General features: G+C 43.0%; 2 protein-coding genes across 7 annotated transcripts; both read right to left on the bottom strand.

Annotated features, from left to right (window-relative positions):
* Positions 1-1824: 1824 nt before the first annotated feature.
* rereb (arginine-glutamic acid dipeptide (RE) repeats b) lies at positions 1825-12546 on the bottom strand. Of its 6 annotated transcripts, none has more exons than XM_014132377.2 (17): positions 12315-12546; positions 10890-10938; positions 10487-10611; positions 9858-9957; positions 9504-9602; positions 8963-9043; positions 8645-8798; positions 8437-8517; positions 7843-8036; positions 7519-7686; positions 7188-7301; positions 5681-6930; positions 5274-5487; positions 4029-4749; positions 3460-3621; positions 3125-3328; positions 1825-2952 (listed from the first exon to the last, which is right to left on the bottom strand). In XM_014132377.2, exons 1-16 carry the CDS (start codon positions 12338-12340, stop codon positions 3126-3128), a joined length of 3741 nt encoding a protein of 1246 aa, XP_013987852.1. In that variant the 5' UTR covers positions 12341-12546; the 3' UTR covers positions 1825-2952; position 3125. The 6 variants fall into 6 exon arrangements, with proteins under 6 accessions (XP_013987852.1, XP_013987848.1, XP_013987850.1 ...); XM_014132373.2 differs by having other exon boundaries at positions 3130-3328; XM_014132375.2 differs by having other exon boundaries at positions 3130-3328; positions 3460-3597.
* A 294-nt stretch (positions 12547-12840) lies between these two features.
* Positions 12841-22960, bottom strand: eno1b (enolase 1b, (alpha)). The gene is made up of 12 exons (XM_014132379.2): positions 22812-22960; positions 21602-21696; positions 18074-18169; positions 16678-16736; positions 16418-16487; positions 16090-16223; positions 14955-15177; positions 14557-14754; positions 14013-14214; positions 13622-13730; positions 13415-13473; positions 12841-13245 (listed from the first exon to the last, which is right to left on the bottom strand). Exons 2-12 carry the CDS (start codon positions 21684-21686, stop codon positions 13179-13181), a joined length of 1302 nt encoding a protein of 433 aa, XP_013987854.1. The 5' UTR covers positions 21687-21696; positions 22812-22960; the 3' UTR covers positions 12841-13178.

Here is a 22960-nt window from a genome sequence, read left to right as displayed (position 1 = left end):
GTGGTTGAAAAACGAGTTTTAATGACTCCAACCCAAGTGTATGTTAACTTCCGATTTCAACTGTATATCTCAATCACAGTAGTAATTGCAATAGTATTACATCGTTTTTACTGGCAGGACAGTAGAAGTAAAGTTAATAAGCATTCTAATCCACATAGGGGCAGTTTTCCAGATACAGACTAAATCTAGTCCGGGACAAAAAAAAAGCAAGCTCAATGGAGAATCTCCATCGAAAGTGTTTTTTTAGTCTGGTACTGGGCTTAATCTGTGTCTGGGACACTGGCCACTAATGTTTTACTCAACAGGAAGCTTGAGCTGGTAAATTATATTAGATTTTGACAGTGAGACATTACCTAAATTACGATGTTCAGTATGCAAATATTTCTCAGACAGTATTAAACACACCTAAATAGCAGTGATAAAAATGTTCTGGGTGAACGGAGGTTGATGTGGACCATAGAGACTAATAGAGACTGTGCAGTATGTCAATGTAACTTTACAGTAACATGGTAAGCATGACTTTGTGGTGCCTTCATGTAATAAAGCAGAGTATTTGGGTCTTGTAAAAAGCATTTGTTGTGATTAAGTCAGTCAGTATTGTCAGTTCCTACATTTTATCAAGAGAATTTTAAAGCTAACCATAGTGCCTATTTTTGACAAATGTGCAAAGCAAAATTAACGCAATTTGTATGTAGAAAGTCTATGTGGAGAAAATGGATTTGTCAGAGTTACGTGTAAATCAAAGATGTCAGTCAGCCTGGCAGGTTTGTGTTAATGTTTCGGAGAGAGGCTACAGCCTACAGTATATGTCTTTGCTTTGTCATGCATGCAAACGGGAGAAACGTGCTAAATATTCTGTGCCTGCAAAAAGGGAGATGTGCAACATTTCATGTGAATGTACATGGTCAACGTACGTATAGTGTATTGTACATGGTCAGCGTACGTATAGTATAGTACATTGTACATGGCCAGCGTACGTATAGTATAGTACATTGTACATGGTCAGCGTACGTATAGTGTATTATACATGTCATGACAGAATGTCCTTCCAAAGCGTTACGTTGAGGGAAGAAAAAGAATTGGAGGAAGAGTTTTAAGTATGTCTAAATGAAAGAATTGATACAATTTCATAACGCGTGGTTGGTTGCTGTGTAATAAATGATCTAAATGATTGTCAGTCCAAGCAAATCATTCAGCTGTTGCAAATTACCATCTCAGATATCAATTACATTTCCACCAAGGGCTCTGTTGTGTACACAACATATTATATCACATTGTGCACCTATTAAAGTAACTGAATGTACTTCAGCATGATTCTGCATGATTATAAAATGCCAATATTAACACGGTCTATGCAAGGCTCCGATTTGTTTTCTCGGCACTGGAAAGAAAGGCCAAATGGTATCTGCAATATTTGAGAAATTTGAAATGAATATCAAAACACTAGCACTTTTCACCTTAGAAAAGTTTCATGAACCTCTATAATAATATGGTGCTGTGTGTGTAAGTTGATGGAATAACTTCAAGAAGCTATTTGTCATTGTTTAGCAATTAAATGTACCACTGTGCATCTCTTCCTCTCAGTCTCCACTTCATTTACATATAATTGCACAAGTCTGGATGTAGGGTCTACATTACCATACACTCAGTGTGTTGGGATTTGAAATGGCCACAGAGTGTACAGTGATCCTACTGAAACAGCACAGCTTCAACGAGGAAGGGTGAGGATTGCCCCCTATTGGCCAAATGCTGTTACCAGAACAATTTCCCCAAAAGTTCTATCCTAAGCAACCATACATACAGAAGACATACATTGAACAAATGTTATCATGTTATTGCAGAATTATTTATTCAAATAAATATGCAATGCATACATTTTGTTTTTCCATATTATTATTATTTCACATAAATATTAAAACAGGATTTGTCCATGGTAGGGATGCCAAGGTTATAATGCTTTTTCTGTTTCGTCTAACCAACACAATATTACTATCCGGATCCACTGTTCTAAACACCGTTTTCTGTCAGGGGTGACAATAGTGATACTCCAATTTATAATTTCCTGTGCTAACCCACTTTACTTTATAACGCTATATATACTGTGTGTATTTCTAAATAATTTAACTTTATTGTGCCAGCTTGCAAGTCAAGAATTCACACCTCATATTAATAATAATCATAGTTATTAATATAGAATATTGAACATATATTATTTACAATCTCAAAAATGTACTGTGTGTGTCAGAGCTTAGGTTAAATTGTGAAAACTTATCTTGAAATATATAAAACTTTAGGGTTTAGACAAATATTTAGCAGATATAGAATAAAATTAATCTACTATGCTTTTTAGTTGTCTAAACACAAATGAACAACGCTACTCTAAGTTCTGATGAAAATCGAAAGGGAAACAGTCATGCAAGGTTATTACAGTCAATCATCCAAACATCTAATATTAAATGTCATTCTGTACAAGGAGATCATTCAGATTGTTTAGAAATTAAAATGATAGTTCACCCCCCCAAATCAAAGTTTGTCAGATGTTTTCATAACTCCAAAAAAGGTGAGCCATATTCCGCACTCGCTATATATTGCATTAGAACTCTAGAATCGACAAAATCCATATTAAGTGGTAGACAACAAATGGCATGGAATAGAGACTACGCTAATCTTCTACTTTTATAACCAGACCATTATTGAAATATGAAAAAGTCTCACAAACTTGGATGATTTGGGGGTAAACTATCCCTTTAAGTGCTGAGCAAGAAACAAGCATACAGATCCAAAGATTGTTAATTCTCAATTACATTTAGACTTATAGAAAAGGATACACTAAGATTAGTTGTCGCATAATGTATGTCAAAAGTACACAGCATTGCTATCTCTATGTATTTTCATGGTGACTCACACCGCCAGGTGTCTCACGATGGCTTGTCACCTTCTTTCTTCAGGCGGCTGCGGAGGAAAACAACAACAATACAATATTAAATGTCAGTGCAATAGCTCATCAATAAACCAAGATCCTACTTTGGTCTAGTGATTTAAGACTTCTCAATAAATGCATAAATGAAAGCGCTGTGGTTCAGGTAAACTATTGTTGTTGGTTGTTTTTTGAGGTGGTAATCACCTCACCTGTAGTAATCCTCCTGCCCAGGCAGAGGCCCCCCATGTTGTAGGTGATGGTGTCCATGCAGCCACTGCTGCTCCATGGCCAGCCTCTGCAGCTCTGCCGACTGGGCGTGCATGGCCTGGAGCTGGTGGGCTGCAGACATCTGTGGGATGGGGCCCTGAAGCTCACGGGGGTACCCTGCTCCTGCAACAGCGGCATAGGCTGTTGATCAAGGGACACAAAACCTCAGAGTGAGTCTCAGTCAACTCACAATAACACAGAAATATAGACTAAATACAGTGAACTGAATGTGTGCGTTCACATATAAAACAGTGAAGGTTGAGGTTTCTCACCAAACAGTGGGTGTCGCAGCATGTCATGGTCGTGGGGCAGGTCGTTGAGCAGAGGGTTGGGGATGGGGCCTCCGGGGAAGGGGAAGCGGGCCAGGCGGGGCCCTGGAGCCAGGGGATCCAGAGGGTGGGGGCCATTACCTGGGTGACAGTAACACACATCATCTAATGAAGCAGGAGAACAAACAGTATATCAATTAACACATGTCACACACATCAGTTAACATAGGTCGGGGTGAGCAATACACGCATACCAACTGACAACTACACTGGTAGGCAGACACAGTAATATTGAGAAGCATCCTCTCTCAACAATAAATAAGACTACCAAACAACACTAAATAACAATGAATATTTTTTTTAAATGAAGATGGCTACCTTGTAGCAGAGCGTGGTGGTTAAGCTTCACTCCCCATAGATTATTACCACTTAATTCTGTGCTTTTTAAAAACTTTATTGGATTTTATTGTTTTAGAAGACAAAACTAAAACAATAATCGATTTGTGAATATGCAGCACACATATGTACACACATATCCTGAAGATGAAACAAAAACATACACGTGTCCTTACCCTCACCTTGGTTGAGTGGGTCCTGCTGGTGCAGGTGCAGGTGTGAGTGGATGTGGGAGTGCTGGTGGTGATGCGGCGTCACATTCAGCATCTGCAGCCTGGCGGCCGGGTCGTTCGCCACAGACGCCATCCTCTCTGCGTGGAGCCTCTCGGCAGTCAGCCGCTCAGCGTAGCTCAGCTCCGGACGCATCTGGGGCCCGGCCAGGGCCAGCGCCTGTCTCTCCCTCTCCAGGTGGTTCTGCATGGCCGGATGGAAGTGGCCAAAGGGGTGGTGGGGCGGCCCAGCGATGTGAGGCAGGGCCAGGGCTCCATGTCGGGCAAAGTGCTCCATGGGGTTGGCTGATGGATGCATGGTCTCCATCTCCGGGGGTTTGACCTCAAAGCCGGGCTTCATCCTCTCGCGGAGCTCCCTCTCCCGGAGGTTGCGGAGCTCCCTCTCTCGCATGCTGGGGTCGGCGGCGTACAGGCCGGGCATGTGGTAGGCCAGCAGGGGGTCCCCGGGGGACAGGGACACGAAGAAGGGGTGGTTGCGGTTGGTGGGGGACATGACGTGGGGTCGGGCGTACTCACTAAGGGTGCGCAGGGCCGGGGTGTCGGGGCCGATGTAAGGGGGGACGGCCGCCACGCTGGTGGGGGGCTGCTCGAAGGAGGAACGCATGTGGACCTGGCCGATCATCTGGACATCACTCATACGGCTGTCGTGGGACGAGCTGGACGCTCTCTGGAAGAGGGAACATTTAGGTGGTTAAAATTTTCGAGAAAACAATGTATAGAGCCCTACAGGCATCATTAACTGATTACGTTGTTGTACTATGTAATAATATCATTGCTGAGATAGGAGATAGTAAGACATGTCAGTTTCAGAAAGGAAACGATAGGCTCTGCTCCTTCATGTAGCTCAGTGCCAGAGCAGTGAGCACAATATGCTCTATCAAATCCCTTGGAAGAAGAAACACAGAAATCAGACAGGCGGAGGCTTGGGGGAGGATCAGAAAACAGCAAGCATAGCGAGTAATAGCAGCACGGCAGCAAGAGACACCAGCGCATGCGTGCGCCTGACATCAAGGAAGCATGCGTAGAACTGGTCGACTTAAATAGACCGCAAGTAAATAAGAGTGCGAATCCAACTTGTGCAATATCCGCTGATGCCACCACACTCGGGTTTCCCTTCTGAATGGGCCACGATTTATTTATGTCAAAGAAAACGAACAAGGAAAAGAGGGAAGACCACAGCATATTACTCACAGCATTTTTCTCTTCCTGCCTCTCTCGTTCCCTCTCCCGCTCTCTCTCCCTGTCCTTCTCCCTCTCCCTCTCTCGGGCGTTGTGTTCAGCCTCTCTCTTGGATCTCTCCACAGCCTCCTCTCTCTTCTTGGCCAGCTTGGATGAGGCCAGAGGGGTGAAGAACAGGTCTGTTCTGGAACACGAGTTGTAGCCACGGTCCAGGTGTTTGATAAACCTGAAAAGAAAAACAATGGACGTGTATCAAAACAGCATATTTTGAAATCACACAACATTATGTTTGAGAATGTAGCAAACTCAGATGAACAACATCTGGCCACAATTAATATGGCAACAATATGGCCACAATTAAATCTGTAAAGGAAACCTATTCTATAGGACCGTCATGAGTGTTGTCATGCAGTAAGTACCGTGCTGATTGGCTGGCGTGGCTGGCGATGTCGACAACCGAAGGTTCTGGCGAGGGACTTCTGGGTGGAGGGGGCGGGCTCTCAGGCTCACACTCATCCAATGGCTCTTCTTTAATCTGGACATGTGACCCTCCCATGCCAATGGGGTTTCCGGGCGAGGGGCGCAGGGGCATGGAGGAGAAGGAGGGCTGGAGACCAGGGACTGGACCCATGTTAGAGGGAGCAGAGGCAGACGGGACAGGGTGCAAGGCCGAGGGGCCAGAGGAGGGCAGGGTGGAGTGGGAGTGACTGCCTCTGCCAGAGAGGTTCTGCAGCTGAGTGAGCACAGGAGGCTGGGGTGGGAGTCCCTGCTGCATGGGCAGGGACTGGGGCATGAGCTGGAGGGGGGGTGGAGGGGCACCGGGAGGGTGCTGGTTGGGCAGGGAGTTGAGGGGCTTCAGTGCTGGTGGTGGGGGCAGGTTGGACGGCATCTGGGGGAAAGGGGGAGCAGAGGAGAGGTGCGGTGGCTGCTGCTTGTGCGATGGTGGGATGGGTGTGGTTGGGGGTGGTTTGATTTGTGGCCCAGATGTAAGGGGGATCGCCTGGGATAAAGGAGGTTCCCTGGGTATGTGAGGAGGGGGTCGCTGGGGGCGGGGGCCCTGGGTGGGAGCACCATGCAGGGGCAGGGTGGGAGGAAGAGATCCAGGTGGAGGAAGAGGACCCTGGAACACAGGAGATGGAGGATGAAGGGCCTGTCCCAGTGGTGGAGGGAGGGGCGATGGGCCAGAGATGGGGTGAGAGGAGTGGGGTGGGGGTTGGCTGTGTGGTGGGCCTGACTCATAGCCAGCTGACTGACCAGCCTGGGGGGGCTCTGGGGAGGGGGGTGCCTGGGCCTGTACCTGGCCAAGCTCTGCAGAGGGAGAGGTGCCCTGGGGGGGCAGGAATGTGGTCGAGACTGCAGCCTGCGATGGAGGAACCGTCGGTGCGGTCTGTGTTACAGCAGCAGGGGCACTGATGGTCTCTGCTGCCGCCTGGTGGGCACCCTGGGGCTGCTGGGCAGAGGAGTCGGAGTCGCTCTCATTGCCTTCGTTGCCCTGGTGAGGGCTGGGGATGCTGGGGGAGGAGGAGCGGTTGTCCTGGTCGATGTCTTTGGTGTCGCTGCTGCCGTCGTCCTGGGCACTGCGGCTGTCTGAGCAGCATTCCTCCTCCACCTCCCCCCCCTCTGCCTCAGCCTCTCCATCGCCCTCTGACCGGCACTCCACCTGTTCACCCTGAGAGGAATGACACACGGTTAGAATTGTCGATGAGGGGAGTTCTCATCATGTTAATGTTACACGAAAAGAGGCACTGGATAGTTCCAGGCACACCCAACAATGTAGCTCAGGAAGATAAGGAAGATAAGACATTAACTGAAGAATAATGAGGAAACAAAAGCGTTTCTGAGAACTGGTTTTGTACATTTTGCTTCTCACTGATCTTGATCCTGTTCGCTGTCATCGCCTCGCTACCGTTTTAGTCTCTGTCTCACCTGCTGTGTTTTCGTCCTTTTAGTTGCTGTTCTCTCAGGCTCCTCTGGGTCCTGGGCTGCACTCTCCCTAGAACGTTTAGTACTCTTTGGTAGAGGCACCTCTTCCTTGATCTTCTGTTGGATGGAAGGAATAGAATTCGGTTATTCAATTCAGTTCTACAATGTACGTACAACACAGTCAAAAGTCTTCGGACGAAGAGGAAGCTCTGGTCTGAATAGCAGATATACAAGTAGACATTTGTTAAGATATGAAGTGTACTTTCAATTCACAAATGCGCCATTACAGTGAATACAAATCTATATCCCTGACTTAAAACAAAAGAACATGTACCTTGCCAGGCTTCTTTGTGGAGTCAGTCTTGTCTGAGCAGGAGCTTCTGGATGTGTTGGAGGTGGAGCTAGCTCCACTGGGTGCAGGAGACGGATGGCTACTGGACTGCTGGTCTTCACTGGTAGGAGAGCCGGTCCGCCTCTTGTGGCCACTTCTTAGTGAAGACAACTGGAGAGAGATACAACTTGGAGTAAGTATTGAAAGAGAGAATGATTATAACAACAATAGACAAAGATCTGGACGGTACTGACTGAGACAAATGAGTGAGGGTGGCAGGGGAGGTATCCACTAGATGGGGCTAAGATGGGAGGTTCTCAGCCTTACCGGTGCTCTGCTGCGTCGCGTCCTCATGCCGTGCTTCCCGTTGCCCTCCTCTTCCTCTTTGACAGGTTTGAACATGAAGGGAGGGTCAGCAGGCTTGGGGCCGGGCGGCAGGCGGCCATGTTTGTTGTAGAAGGTCCGACAGGTGGTACACAAGAGGATGTTATCTCTGCCGCCGTGCTGCCAGTCCTTAGAGGCTGAAATTAAGGCCCAGTGTAGTCAAAAAAGGGAATTTCCTGTGTGTGTGTATGTATGTATGTATGTATGTATGTGTGTGTGTGTATACATACATTTCCACACTATGAGGTTGGAATAATACTGTGAAATTGTGGAAATTATGATAATGCCCTTTTAGTATACATTTTTGCCTGTTTTTGTGGGATGGAGTTTAATTTAATCAACGGTATTGATCCCGAAAGGAGAAATTGGATTTGGCAGCTACATAGTACACAGACACACAATGCATCAGAACCCATTGACCTGAGCGCTGGTGGAGTAAGTACGATACATGACATCAATGCAAGCTAATAGAATCAATGGGGGAATAACATTGTTGTGTTCTCTGGAGAGAAATGGAGAGAGTTCAGCTGTACTCACTGGTAGTAGCACAGTGTCCACAGGTGCCCTGCTCGCTGTCTTCACTGTCCAGATCGTCCTCACTGGCCGAACTCACGTCCACTGCAGGAGAGAGAAGAGATCAGATTAAAGACTATATCAGATTAAAGTTACTGAACTAGAAGATAGCTGATTTTATGGCAGGCCGTTAGTCTAAATCTTAGGGGAATTGATCATCCCCGGCACTCACATGATTGGGCCCGGGAGGGGGTATTCACAGTGGCAAGGGCGGCGCGAGTCTTGGCCTTGCGTGAGGATGGCTGTCTACGGTGCTGACGGTAGGGCCGGGTGCCTGCAGCCTCGGGTGTCTTTTTCCAGTGGTAGTAGAATGTGATCAACTCACCCTGCCAACAACACAACACGCATGATTTTGAGGAGGGGCACAGATTGCAGTTAGGTCTGTTGATTGTGTGTATAGTTATGTCCAGTTATATCTGTCCGTTATGTCCAGACAGACATGAGAGACAGTATGATAGTAAAATATACTACACCAGGTGTTTTCATTTACCGTTTTCTTGTTGGGCAGCAGCTCTTTGCGAATCCTGAAGAAATGTTTACCGTACTGTCTCAAACCTTTGATAAACCGCTTCTGTTGATTGTAAAAAGATTGATGTGGAAGCAAAACAAAGTCAACATAGTTCCAAAACATTTACGTCATTTAGCAGACGCTCTTATCCAGAGCGACTTACAAATTGGTGCATTCACCTTATGATATCATTTGTCTTGTGCAATATACCATGCAGTGTAAACGTGTTTCGTAATGTTGCACTGTTGTCTATGTTACACAATGGCCATAATTCATATTGAACATGCATAGCAATGTTGCTTGGAGTAACCCGATGCAACCACAGAGCAGCCCTAACAGCACATAGGGCCATATTCTGTCTTGAAATTTGAGCGCTTAACTCAAATATCTGCGCTGACATCAAGGAATGATTTATGCAAAAGCCTGAGTTGCAACGCTCATCTTAACTCTAAATCGAGTCCATAGTGTCTAAAGTTAAACATTGTCTTTGCACCCGAAGTAAGCATGGTGCACGCTGCCTTACCACATCATCTTCTGACCAACATTTCTCAATAAGTTTGGGCACAGGTTTCTTCACTAGGCGCTGCAGAGCTTTAGCCGCGTCGTAGCGGCTGGCGTGTAACTGTAGAGGGAGACAAAGGAACACAGAGCTTCTGAGAAGGGTTACAGATCTTATTCGTAACAATATATTGTTCACACAATTGTACACTGGACATTTTTTCTATAAAAATGTTCTCTACCATTTTTTTCAGAAAAAAAAACAAATTACATTTAAAAAGGAAAAGGAGAAAAAATGAATTAAAACAGGTGAAAATTAAATTATGTTATTGTTCCATTTCATATTCCCATTTAGATGCAGCAAAGTTATCCTGCTGACCATGTTTAAAGCGTTGAGTGTGGTATCGTCACGAGAGGCCGCCAAACAACCATCCTCTGTGGATCCTCCATCACACATCCCTGCAAATGCTGCCATGCTCCTTCAGTCAGGAAGAGGCAGGGAATATAAATAAATTAGGAGGGCTGTGCAGTCAGTCAGGATGACAAGCATAAAAGCATTGTACACTACAGACCCCTATAGAAGTGTTTTTAAATGACATTATCTTTAACAATAATGACCTGACAGGCTAGCTCGAAGAACTCTGATAGGACAAGTCTTTAGACTAAATGACAACTAAAAACCAGCAGCAGTCACACTTGCTTGATATGCTCACCAATCTGAAACAATTATGTTCTTTCTGCACACAACTTAATGACCATAGTAATGCACATCCCTCTCACCACCAGTGTTATGCAATGCTGACAGACACCAAGGTTTTCAATGCATCCCATCAGTCTTTAAATCTGCCAGGAATCGTATGCACCATTCATCACACAAGAGATACAGTATGAGTGTAGCCTGGTCCCAGACCCATTTGTGCTGTATAGCCAAAAACAACAAGAGTTGGATATACAGCACAAACAGATCTGGGACCAGGCTAAATTGAGTGCTGCTGAGTTGACACTAACCTGGCAGCTCTGAGGTACATGAGGAGGTCACAATCATTGACCCCTGGCATCCACACCAACTCTTCATTCTCTGTCTGGGTCTGCACACCAAACACAGGGCGTGGTTGCAGCTCAGGGAGCTTGGCCTGCATACACACAAATAATACAGACAGGTACCATGTTAGTCTCACCATCACAGACAGTTTATTACAATGATATGACTTTTGCACCATGTAATTCACAAATACGGGCAAATCTATGACAGGTTATGACCGTGAGATGATGACACACTGTATGAATCAAGTAGCTCACAGATTTTGCAACAGAGATTGTCAAAGACATAGTGGTACTGCTAAGGTCTCGTATGGGCAATACAGACTAGACAGAGTGACATCCTGCCTACAGGGGGTTGTTGGACTATTACCTGATGACTTGATCCCACTCTGATCTCCCCCTGCGTGCTGTTCAGGCTCCTGGAAATAGGGATAATTCAGTTATAACATAAGTTACATATAGTATTACATTGTTATATTATTACGTTATTATAGATTTCATTACATTAACTAGCCTTTATTGTATAATATTTGCAACTGACAATATGAACAGAAAGGAACCAAGATAAATATTTTTTGGACAATGCAATGCAAGAAACAAGTCTTTTTTTTGTTGTTGCATCAAGTCAACTTGACACAATTTCATCAACTGTATTACTAATCAAGTAAACAGTGTAAGGCCGATAGGTAGCCCAGCGGCTAAGGAGTTGGCGCATTAGCTGGTTGCTGGTTTGAATCCCGGGAGGGCACTGGAAATAAAGGGCGGATTTGATCTGGCAACTGGAGAGCTGCTGGGTTCACAGTTTAACAACAATCCCCTATGGTTGGGCCCTTAACCCCACAACATGCTCTTCATCCAGGGGTGCTACACTGCAGCTTGACCCCGTGCTCTTCTCAACTGTGTGCAATCAAATTTCTGTTGTCTGCTGTAACATATGGATAATAAAGTTGTATTGGATTTTAAATGTTTATTGCTATACAATTCATGTTCTGTTCTAAAACAGAAAGAGAACTAGGTCTACTGCTAGATGCCTCCCTTTTTATGACATACTAATGCATGTGTTGTTTATATGCAACAGTGATTATGCATATTTAACACAAATCACAAGGCAAACAGGCTATATGAGTAGTGGCAATATTTTAATCCCTAATCTAAATATCAGAATATTACTGTTTTAAAATTGCATTTCAATTGGGCAGTGCTTTCCTTTAATCCCGCCCATCCATCAGTAAGAGCCAATCTGAGTGCGGCCATTACGTTCCCGCCTCCAAGCATTACATAAACGAGACTCGTCTCGAGGCCCTTGCAAACATATCAATCACACATTGACATCTTTTTACAAATTGTCAACAAGCATTTATTGCTCTCGAGCGTATAACGCATATTTCTGATTTAAAATAATCAACCTCATGTCGTCAACGCGTCTATTTACGTGGCACGACAAGTCTCGCAAAATGGAGTATTGATATAACCTAGCTACATACTCTTTTCCAATGTGTAGCTAGCTAGCCATCTTTACAGGGAGCAGAAAATCGACAGAAACCACAGCAACTCTGTCGCAGTTGATTTGGCACATACCGGTATGACACTAAAGTCCAAAATTCACTAACGTTAGCTAATGTAATGATATTTTCTCCGTGCGGTAGCTAGCTTGTTAGCGTTACATAGATTAGGCTAACAACACCATCGCGACAATTGCAATTCCCAAGGATGTCATAAAAATGGCAATGTAAACATTACAATACAAGATGTTCACGTCCAAAAACATATACATTTAACGAGGCAACTCGAATACCTTCTCGGACTGAACAAGTCGTCCATGTCGGAGGCTTGTGTCGTTTTTATGTTGACACTGCCAGCGTAGTGGTCGATACAAACTATGCAATTCCTCTATTTCATAGCTACTACTCAAAATGGAGGCTACGAGGAGTCGATTTTTTTCCTACCACTAAGCTGTGCAATGACCTCAGCCCCCACACGCAGCCTTCAAAGTTCCTTTCTCTGTAGACATAACTGAGCATGTGCCGCGGTCCCTAATAGGATCATCCACTTGATGTCCACAGAGCCGTCCCCCTTTCGAGCAACGACGGGAAAAAATACAGAAGATCATCAAACCTATACAATATAGTTCAGAATTCCAGGAAGATTGTAGAAAGCGAGAAAACTGATTAGGTTAAATGAAAACTGTCCGTACAAAAAACATTTAGCTATAACTCAATTCAAGATTTCCATTCACCCATCACACTGTTATTATAATATGCTTGACAATCAAACATTTACACATCCTGCTGAGAATAAATGACCAAAGAATTGCAAATGGCTCAGTTTCAAAAAAAGGGGTTTATTCACTGCATCTACAGCTAGGCTGCAGCTTTTGTAATTTCACAATCCATTACATTGATTACTCATGGATATAATTATTTTGCTCTATATTGGAAGACATTCATTGCAACTCACAGGTAACTTGTTAATCTAGGGCAGCGGAATGTATGTAATAACCTATGGTATTGGACTGGAACTTTGAATGAGTCTTTCTAGCTACCTCGTTATGTGCATGTAAACCAAAATCTGAAAGAGTATCAGTAAGCTTCTTTAGCATTTGTAAGTAATCATTAGAATGCTTGCTAAACGCCCATGAGTATGTTCCCATTGCACTCAGTTAAGCCAGGGGGTTCCTGAAGTTCTTCCCAGCAAAGACTGCCTTGTCTCCCAATTCCTCTTCAATTCTGAGAATGAACGGGGGGGATAAAGTTTAACACTACAAAGCAATATTCAATAATACAATTGTTATGATGCCATATGTGAAAACCATGCTCAACAAGAAAGCCTTTGTAGCAGAACAAAAATGACAAGCGTCACAACATTGATTAGGCTGTAAAGGACATGAACCCTCACCTGAGAATCTGGTTGTACTTGGCCAGACGCTCAGAGCGGCAAGGAGCCCCGGTCTTAATCTGGAGATGAACAGAGGCAACATTACTTAAACAGCAGTAATGAAGACAGTAACTAAAATACAGTAATATGACTATATAATACAAATTGGTATTTCAACTGTCATATACAGTTGAATACCAACAGTATTTCCTTTGGGAAGCCCCTTACCTGTCCAGTGCATAGGCCCACCACCAGATCAGCAATAAAGGTGTCCTCTGTCTCCCCAGAGCGATGGCTGACCATCACTCCCCAGCCACTGGACTGAGCCATCTTGCACCTGGACAGTGGGAAGAGAGGAGTCATTAGGTAGACATTTTCACACAGTTGGAAAATTAAATAAAATGTAAGGCTCACGTTAGACTTGCAACTGTCAGGCTGTTTGACTTGCCTCATATGAGACGCATCTCGGTTTGTTGACAGTTTCATGAATAGATCATGATTGTAATGCATATTTATAGTGCAATTACGTCAACTCAAATCTCAGAAAAGGCATAAAATAAAAGAGGCTGGAGTTCCTCTTGTATAAGTCATTATGGAGTAAAGGGAGGTTGAAACTTACGCGGCCAGAGACTCGGTCACAGAGCCGATCTGATTGACCTTCAGCAGCAGGCAGTTGCAGGCCTTGTCCTCCACGGCCTTGGTGATGCGTTTGGGGTTGGTCACTGTGAGGTCATCGCCCACCACTTGGATCTCAGTGCTGCCGGTGAAGTTGGACCACGCCTCCCAGTCATCCTGGTCAAAGGGATCCTCAATGGATACCACTGTCAAAGAGGGGACATTGATTGTAAGTGATCACATACAGAGAGGAAAGTCACAGTCCTATACTTTACAGAGTAGACAACCATAGAAAAGGACAATTGATAACTTTGTGTGTAACTTTAATTTCAATTGCCAGCTCAGAGCAGTCCTACAATAGGTATTTGAACCATAATATTCAACACAGTGCCCATCTCAATTATAGCGTACAATGATTGAATTGTGAGAAAAAAAAGAAAAAAAAAGTATAAATAAAGCTGATCCAGCCAGAGACAACATTACATAGGTTTAAAACAATTATCAAGGAATGACTAATAGGTCAACAAAAGAGGACAGGACACACACACCTGGGTAATCCTTGCAGAAGCTCTTGTAGAGGTCAGCCAGCTCATCAGGAGTGATGTAACGCTCTGGGTCATCAGGGGACTTGAAGTCTAAGTCGTATTTCCCATCCCTGTAGAACTCAGAGGCTGCCACATCCATGCCGATCACAACCTCTTCTGTGTATCCTGCTTTGCTGATAGCCTCTTTGATCAGCTCCAGAGCTATGGAAAATTAAGCAGAGATGTACATTTGTTAAAATATGGTTAATTAGATATTGGCAGCACCTTGTGATCATGTGGGTACTACACAGGGGTGAATGAGGTGAGTTTTTCCCTTAATGTAAAGAGCTGAATCCAATCAAGTATCACAATATAGTTTTTTGGGCTGAAAATAAAACCCTCTGATCCCATTGTTCTCGTACCTTCCTTGTTCTCCAGGATGTTGGGAGCGAAGCCCCCCTCGTCTCCCACATTGGTGGCGTCCTGGCCGTACTTCTTCTTGATGACGTTCTTCAGGTTGTGGTAGACCTCAGCCCCGATGCGCATGGCCTCCTTGAAGGTGCTGGCACCCACCGGCAGGATCATGAATTCCTGCATGGCCAGCTTGTTGCCCGCGTGAGATCCACCGTTGATCACGTTGAAGGCCTGGGAAATCAGAAATCCACAATTTTTTAAAATGACATTTCATTACATAATATCGAATTATTTTATTAATCAGTCCCTTAAGATCTTTTGACAAAAAGACCTAGGTGGAGAAATGTAACTACACAACAAGCTGTAAGACAGGCAGTGGTGGAAAAAGTACCCAATTTTCATACTTGAGTAAAAGTAAAGATACCTTAAAAGAAAATGACTCAAGTAAAAGTCACCCAGTAAATACAACTTGAGTAATAGTCTAAAAGTATTTGGTTTGAAATGTACTTAAGTATCAATATATATAGTTTTTTTTAAACGGCTAGCCAGGGGCACAGTTCAACACTCAGACATAATTTACAAACGAAGCATGTGTTTAGTGAGTCTGCTAGATCAGAGGCAGTAGGGAAGACCAGGGATGTTTTCTTGATAAGTGCATGAATTATACGATTTTCCTGTCCTGCTAAGCATTCAAAATGTAACGAGTACTTTTGGGTGTCAGGAAAAATGTAAGGAGTAAAAAGTACATTATTTTCTTTGGGAATTGGAGTAAAAGTTGTCAAAAATATAAAGTACAGATGTTTTAATTGTAACCTTTATATTTAACTAGGCAAGTGAGTTCAGAACAAATTCTTATTTACAATGACAGCCTACCGGGGAACAGTGGGTTAACTGCCTTGTTCAAGGGTAGAGCGACAGATTATTATTATTATTTTTGTTTTTTACCTTGTCAGCTCGGGGATTTGATCCAGCAACCTTTCGGTTACTGGCCCAACACTAACCACTAGGCTACCTGCTGCCCCACAGATACCCCCAAAAACTACTTAAGTAGTACTTTAAAGTATTTTTACACCACTGAAGACAAGGCGGCATTTGTGAGCGCACTTTGATATTAAATAACAGTAAAATATGCCCTGTGCTCACCGGTACGGGCAGTATGACCTCTGGGTTCCCAGCGAGGTCAGCGATGTGACGGTACAGGGGGACGCCTTTCTCAGCTGCACCAGCCTTACACACCGCAAGGGAAATACCCAGGATGGCATTGGCACCAAACTTGGCTGATGTGTCAAAAACATGAAAAATAAATAAGTGAAATAGATAAGATACACTTTCATATGGGGCAAATATTTAGTCATTCAGCAGACGCCCTCATTCAGAGTGGCTTACAGTCAGTGCATTCAACTAAACTAGGTAAAACATAAGACAATATAAACAATACTCCTCTGATGTATTCTAATCTGAAACAACTTACACTTGTTCTCGGTGCCATCCATGTCAAGCATGATCTGATCGATTTTCTCCTGCTCAACCACAGACACCTCCTGAGATGAAGAAATAAAATGAGTGTTTGGCACATTGCACACTGAGGAACTAGGCCTGCATTAACTAGGAGTATGTGGAAGTGGAGTGAACACTAGACCTGCTTATCTTTACTAGGGTGGGAAACATCAAGACAACATTCCATGTCATTGCCGGAATAACATCAACTTTTTAAAAATATTATGTTCCTACCTGCCCAACGAGTGCAGGTGCAAGTGTAGAGTTAATGTGGTCCACTGCTTGTGAAACACCTGAAAGACCAAGGAAACATTACTGACTAAGAAACATGGAGACAGATGGGGGATTTGGAAACAAACAATTCAATCAACATCAACAATCCAGTATGCTTTTTCAGACGCAAACAAAATGGTCCTCAAAACAGTCAGAGCACTAATAATCGAATACGTTTTTTTAGCTTCCTTGTTATCAAGCTTGGTGAATCATACAACCATTAGTGACAAAGTGTTGACTTCATGCACAAGGATGACTTCATGCACAAGGATGAGTACAGTAGTTAAGAGAGACAACAGATCAGTCTCGCTTTTCATTTCCAAAGTCATCAAGAACATACATCACACAAGACAGGAAAGATGCCTTGGATAAACAATTAAGCTAATTCGTAAAAAGAAATCATGCATAAGTGATCACCACTCCGTAGTTCTCCAGTATGTCGATGCATATGAATGTTGATTTGTCTAGCAAATCTTCAATGTGTATAAACCCTGTATGACTGACAGAGGGCGCTGTTTTGGTACTCTTCCTCAATTGTAATTTTTTTTAAAAAGCAATACAAATGTCTACATTCGTTTTTGCCAAGTATATTCTATGACAGACACCTTAAGGCAGTGATATTCAAAGTTGTGTTCTAAACTGCCCCCACCCTTAAAAAAAATAAAGAGTACAGATTGTACAATTATGGGACCATATACAAATGTTTTTGAGAAAGAGCATTTGAAATTAAATGTATAGGCTTCTTTTCTTTGTGATAAGAGACTAAAATGTAATTAATTTAAGGTTACTTGTTTTCTGAAAAAATCTAAATGTATCGATTTTAAGATTGTGACATATATGGGATTGGTTCATCAGAAATTCTGGTGGAATTAAAAAAATATTAATAAATAAATAAAAAAGGGGGCCCCGGCCGAAAAGCATTGAATACCACTGCAGGTTTAATTAATGTATACTTTAAAATTATATTATGTGAACGAAACAAAACAGTGATAAAAAAATTATAATTTAACTAATCCTAAAGTCCCAACTACAACAAATACATGTAATTTTGTCATTTTATTGAAATACTGTAGAATTCCACTCATTCTCCTTCTGAGGAGAACCAATATGGCATCCTGTGGCTTTAAAGACTCATTGGCCAATACATAGCATCGATAATCCAGGCTTTACACACATAATTGGAGCAAACTCACCAATGTAACAGGCTTTTTTAGACCTGACAGAGAGGAAGAGTATAAAAAAGGAAGGAAGACTGTGAAGATTGCAGATGGCAAGTTATAGAGACCTCCCTGGAAAAGACTGCCATCATAATCATACAGTATAATGAAGTTACACTATTTTAGCCCCAGATACACACCTTTCCCAAGGTAGCGTGACTTGTCGTTGTCTCTGAGCTCCAGGGCTTCATAAATACCAGTGGAGGCACCACTGGGTACAGCTGCTCTGAACAGACCTGGGAGATGGAGAACAGTGACAGAGATAGAAAATACTGACTCATGAAAAGTAGGGCAATCACCTATAGGAGGAACTCTTGAACTCACTGTCAAATTTGAATAAAAAAAGGTAGGGAGGGTGAATGAACAGGCTGCTGCACAGTCACTACTTCTAGAGCACCTGGTTAAATTGTGCATAACAGCATTTTTAAAACTCTCCAAATGTATAATCTAGTGAGAAACATACACTGACTGTACAAAACATTGAGTATCATGCTCGTTCCATGACAGACTGACAAGGTGAATCCAGGTGAAAGCTATGATCCCTTATTAATGTCAACTGTTAAATCCATTTCAAAATCAGTGGGGATAAAGGGGAGGAGACAGCTTAAAAACTCTAACTTGTGAGACATGATTGTGTACATGTGCCATTCAGAGGGTGAATGGGCAAGACAAAATATTTAAGTTTCTTTGAATGGGGTATTGTGGTAGGTGCCAAGCGCACTGGTTTGAGTGGGTTAAGAACTGCAACGCTGCTAGGTTTCACACTCAACAGTTTCCAGTGTGTATCAAGAATTGTCCACCACCCCAAAGGACATCCAGCCAACTTGACACAACAGTGGGAAGCATTGGAGTCAACATTGGCCAACATCCCTGCGGAACACTTGACAGTCCATGCTCTGACGAATTGAGGCTGTTGAAGGCAAAAAGGGGGCGCAATTCAATATTAGGAAGGTGTTCCTAATGTTTTGTACACTCAGTGTATGAGATTTTTTTAAATACATATATTTTTTTACAATCTGCGTTTGCTTCATTTACTATCATCCTAAACTAAGCCATATTTAATATTACGCAACTTTCCTTGATGTGAACATTATGCGTTATTAAAATTACACAAACTCATGTTGACCAAATCAAATTCGAGGAGGAATTACACATCCTTTTTACATCAGATTGGTGATGTTTGTATAAAAAAAAGTATATTGATTTTGTCATACGCACTGGGATGGCGGGGGCGCAGGATTTAGAACCGCAGTCATTTTCAAACTCAAATGGGACAGCGATTTCAGTACGGTCTCTCTTTATAAAAATGGTCACTGGCCTCACAACAACACAGATTTGAAAGTCAAACTATCACTTCAACAGCCAACCTTGTCAGTGTTGATATCCTATGTCGGGTTGTGATTCGTTTGCGTTAGATAACAAAGCAACTGATTCGTTTCATCCCCGTTTCGGCAGCCTCCCAGAATCTCCACCCGACATTACAAAACTTTGACCATAGTCTTAAGCAAATTCTCTTGTAAACAGTGATATAAAAATACTCATTAGTGTGGCCTTTGAACAATGTTAGTTTAAACAGTATACACAACCGAAACATTTTCCCCGACGATTTCGATGTGATATCAACGAGTGATTAACAAAATAGTGTTATGTTTACCTTTTTGCGTTGGCGACCCACGTGAAAAAAAAAAAATATATATATTTTTTTTTAAATTGCAACAATCCAAAATGTAGCTGGCTGTCTTCTCCATGTTGCCCTCTAACCAGTGATATGCATATTATTCCCAGGATCCTGCAGTTTCAGTAGGGTTAGTGTCACCAGCGCATACAACCCGTTGCCCCCCCTAATCGATACAAGTGATTTATTTACCACTTGTCAAAAAGGGTTTTAGGTGCATATGCAGTTTAAGGTGGCGACAATTTTTATTAAAAATACTAGTAATAGGATTACTATTGTGGCACATGTAGTGTATATTAAACATAAAATGTACTACATACATGACCAACAGTATGTGGACACCTACTTGTCAAACATCTCATTCCAAAATCATGGGCATTAATATGGATTTGGTCCCCCCTTTGCTGCTATAACACCCTCCACTCTTCTGGGAAGACTTTCTACTAGAGGTTGGAACATTGCTGCAGGGACTTGCTTCCATTCAGCCACAAGAGCATTAGTGAGGTCGGGCACTGATGTTGGGCGATTAGGCCTGGCTCGCAGTCGGTGGTCCAATTCATCCTAAAGGTGTTCGATGGGGTTGAGGTCAGGGCTCGATGCAGGCCAGTCAAGTTCTTCCACACCGATTGACAAACCATTTCTGTATGGACCTCACATTCTGCACTGTTGTCAAAGTTGAAAGCACAGAATCATCTAGAATGTCATTGTATGGTGTAGCGTTAAGATTTCCCTTCACTGGAACTATGGGGCCTAGCCCGAATCATGAAAAACAGCCCCAGAAGATTATTCCTCCTCCAAACTTTAGTTGGCACTATGCAGTTGGGCAGGTAGCGTTCTCCTGGCATCGCCAAAATCAGATTTGTCTGTCGGACAACTAGATGGTGAAGCGTGATTCATCACTCCAGAGAACGTGCTTCCACTGCTCCAGAGTCCAATGGCGGCGAGCTTTACACCACTCCAGTCGACACTTGGCATTGCGCAGAGTGATCTTAGGCTTTTGTGCGGTTGCTCAGCCACGGAAACCCATTTCATGGAGCTCCCGACGAACAATTATTTTGCTGACGTTGCTTCTAGAGGCAGTTTGGAACTTGGTAGTGAGTGTAGCTTCAGCACTCAGTGGTCCCGTTCTGTGAGCTTGTGTGGCCTACCACTTCATGGCTGAGCCGCTGTTGCTCCTAGACGTTTCCATTTCACAATAACAGCACTTACAGTTGACTGGAGCAGCTCTAGCAGGGCAGAAATTTGACGGACTTGTTAAAAAGATGGCATCCTATGACTGTGCCACGTTGAAGGTCACTGAGCTTTTCAGTAAGGCCATTCTACTGCCAATGTTTCTCTATGGAGATTGCATGGCAGTGTGCTCGATTTTATACACCTGTCAGCAACAGGTGTGGCTGAATTAGCCGAATCCACTCATTTGAAGGGGTGTCCACACATACATATATACACACACAAAGGTATCATAAACTGTTTCTGCATATTGAGTTGGACACTTCAGAAACTGTGTTTTGACATCAAGCAATTTATCAAAAGTTCTTGTCAATAGGAAACAGCGACAGAATCATTTTCAACTTATGTTTAAGGAATAAACATTTTACTTTCAACATTAACTTCCAATAGTATTCTAATTAAATCAGATAAAACTGCTGAATGAGTACAAAAACGTGCTGTGATTAAGTTATTTTGATGATATACCAGAAGTCGTGAAAACGGGTTTGTCCTGTCCAATAAAAGGTAAAAGGCCCTAACCTGGTTTTAATATCATCAAGTGAATGCTTTTACTTGCGAGTTCTTTGTAAGCTAGTGTTTACCTGGGTAAGCTAGGCTTAAGCTATTTTCAGATTTTATATGCCATTTAGCAGACACTTATCCAAAGCGACTTAAAATGTATGCACGCAGTGAATGTTTTATACTGGCATTGCAAGAGCCATGCTCTACCAACTGAGCTACAGAGGACCACTTAACATTATGTTAGGCCGATAGCAACGTTTACCTTTGTCAGTGTAAAGGTCCACCTCCACAGTGGGGTTGCCACGGGAATCAAAGATCTCCCGGGCATGAATCTTCAGGATGGACATGGTGCTCGACCTTTAGAGGAGAAAAGTAATTAAAAAAAAAACATGTTTTAAGACTACCAGATAGTCTCACCATGACACGAGTTCTTAGTCCTATAAAACATGATACCTCAATGTCCATTGTGCAAACTCTCTACTGAGCCTGTAAATGTGAATCAGCATGTTTCTTTCAGTTTCAGTAATTTGAGGTACTGACGTTTTTCAGAAACCATCTGACCTTAGGTCAAGGCAATGAACGTGAACACTGCCCCAAATGGCCTTTCCATATCAGAGGCCAATTGACTGCTGAATACAAATAACCTATCAAGTCCAGTACAACCTGTCAGTGGTGGATAAAAATACAAATAAAATTCACCCAAGAGTCCCCCCCCCCCAAAAAAAAAGGTGTCCTTCCTGGCGGTTTTAAAGCTTAGTCGTGCTAGCAGTAGGTTGGCTGCCTAATTCGATTAGCTACTGTCCATCTGATAAATCACAAGATACTGGACTGCAGCATTGGTAAGGTATCTTTAGGCCAAGGCTAGAAGGACTACAGGATGTCAATAGACGACGTCTTGAAAGTCAAACCAATAATTTATCGTTCTGAACGTTGCAAGCCATCTACTCTTGGCGTTGTGGATGACATTGTGTACGTTTTTTCTTAGGATCTCAAATGATCCGATTGACATGAGATCCCCTATAAATCCTCCCAATGGAACGTCCCTTGAACCTGGAGTTGGTGTGCAAAAAGTCGCGTACGTGGGTTGAGAATGCACGGTATGAATGAAAAGGTTACTCACACAATTCTGGCAACATCACTGCGATGAAGATGAATTGTATCGTCATATTACAGGAAAATGCACTACAGATGGCTACATCATTTTTAACACAGTCACTGGACTAAATGTTGCGTAGCCAAATGAGCTAGGAATCTAACTAAAGTTACTCAAAAGTTAACGTGCGAAAGTGCGGATTACACTGTTTGAAAACAGGATGAATCAACATGATAGTGGATGGGCTGGCTAGCGGAAACGAATAACCTTATTTTATACCTCAATGGGAACAACTCAAAGCTGTGTCTTCAAAACAGTTTGAATATTGTGAAAACACTAAGTTTTCTCACAAAACAGATGAATGTCGGTTGTCACTTACCTTTGTAATTAAAATAGAGGTCAAGGTGACGGGAAGAGCAGTCTTTCTCGAGATGCCGGCGAGTTCAGTACGAAGTTCTGAGAGGCGTGGCAAAGAGATTTCCGCTTGCTCCGTTTCCCTGGGATCGTCACTAGTTACCACAGCCACAA

This window comes from Salmo salar, chromosome ssa12, assembly GCF_905237065.1.
Source record: "Salmo salar chromosome ssa12, Ssal_v3.1, whole genome shotgun sequence".
Taxonomy (NCBI): domain Eukaryota; kingdom Metazoa; phylum Chordata; class Actinopteri; order Salmoniformes; family Salmonidae; genus Salmo; species Salmo salar.
This window is presented reverse-complemented; position numbering and strand designations above follow the sequence as displayed.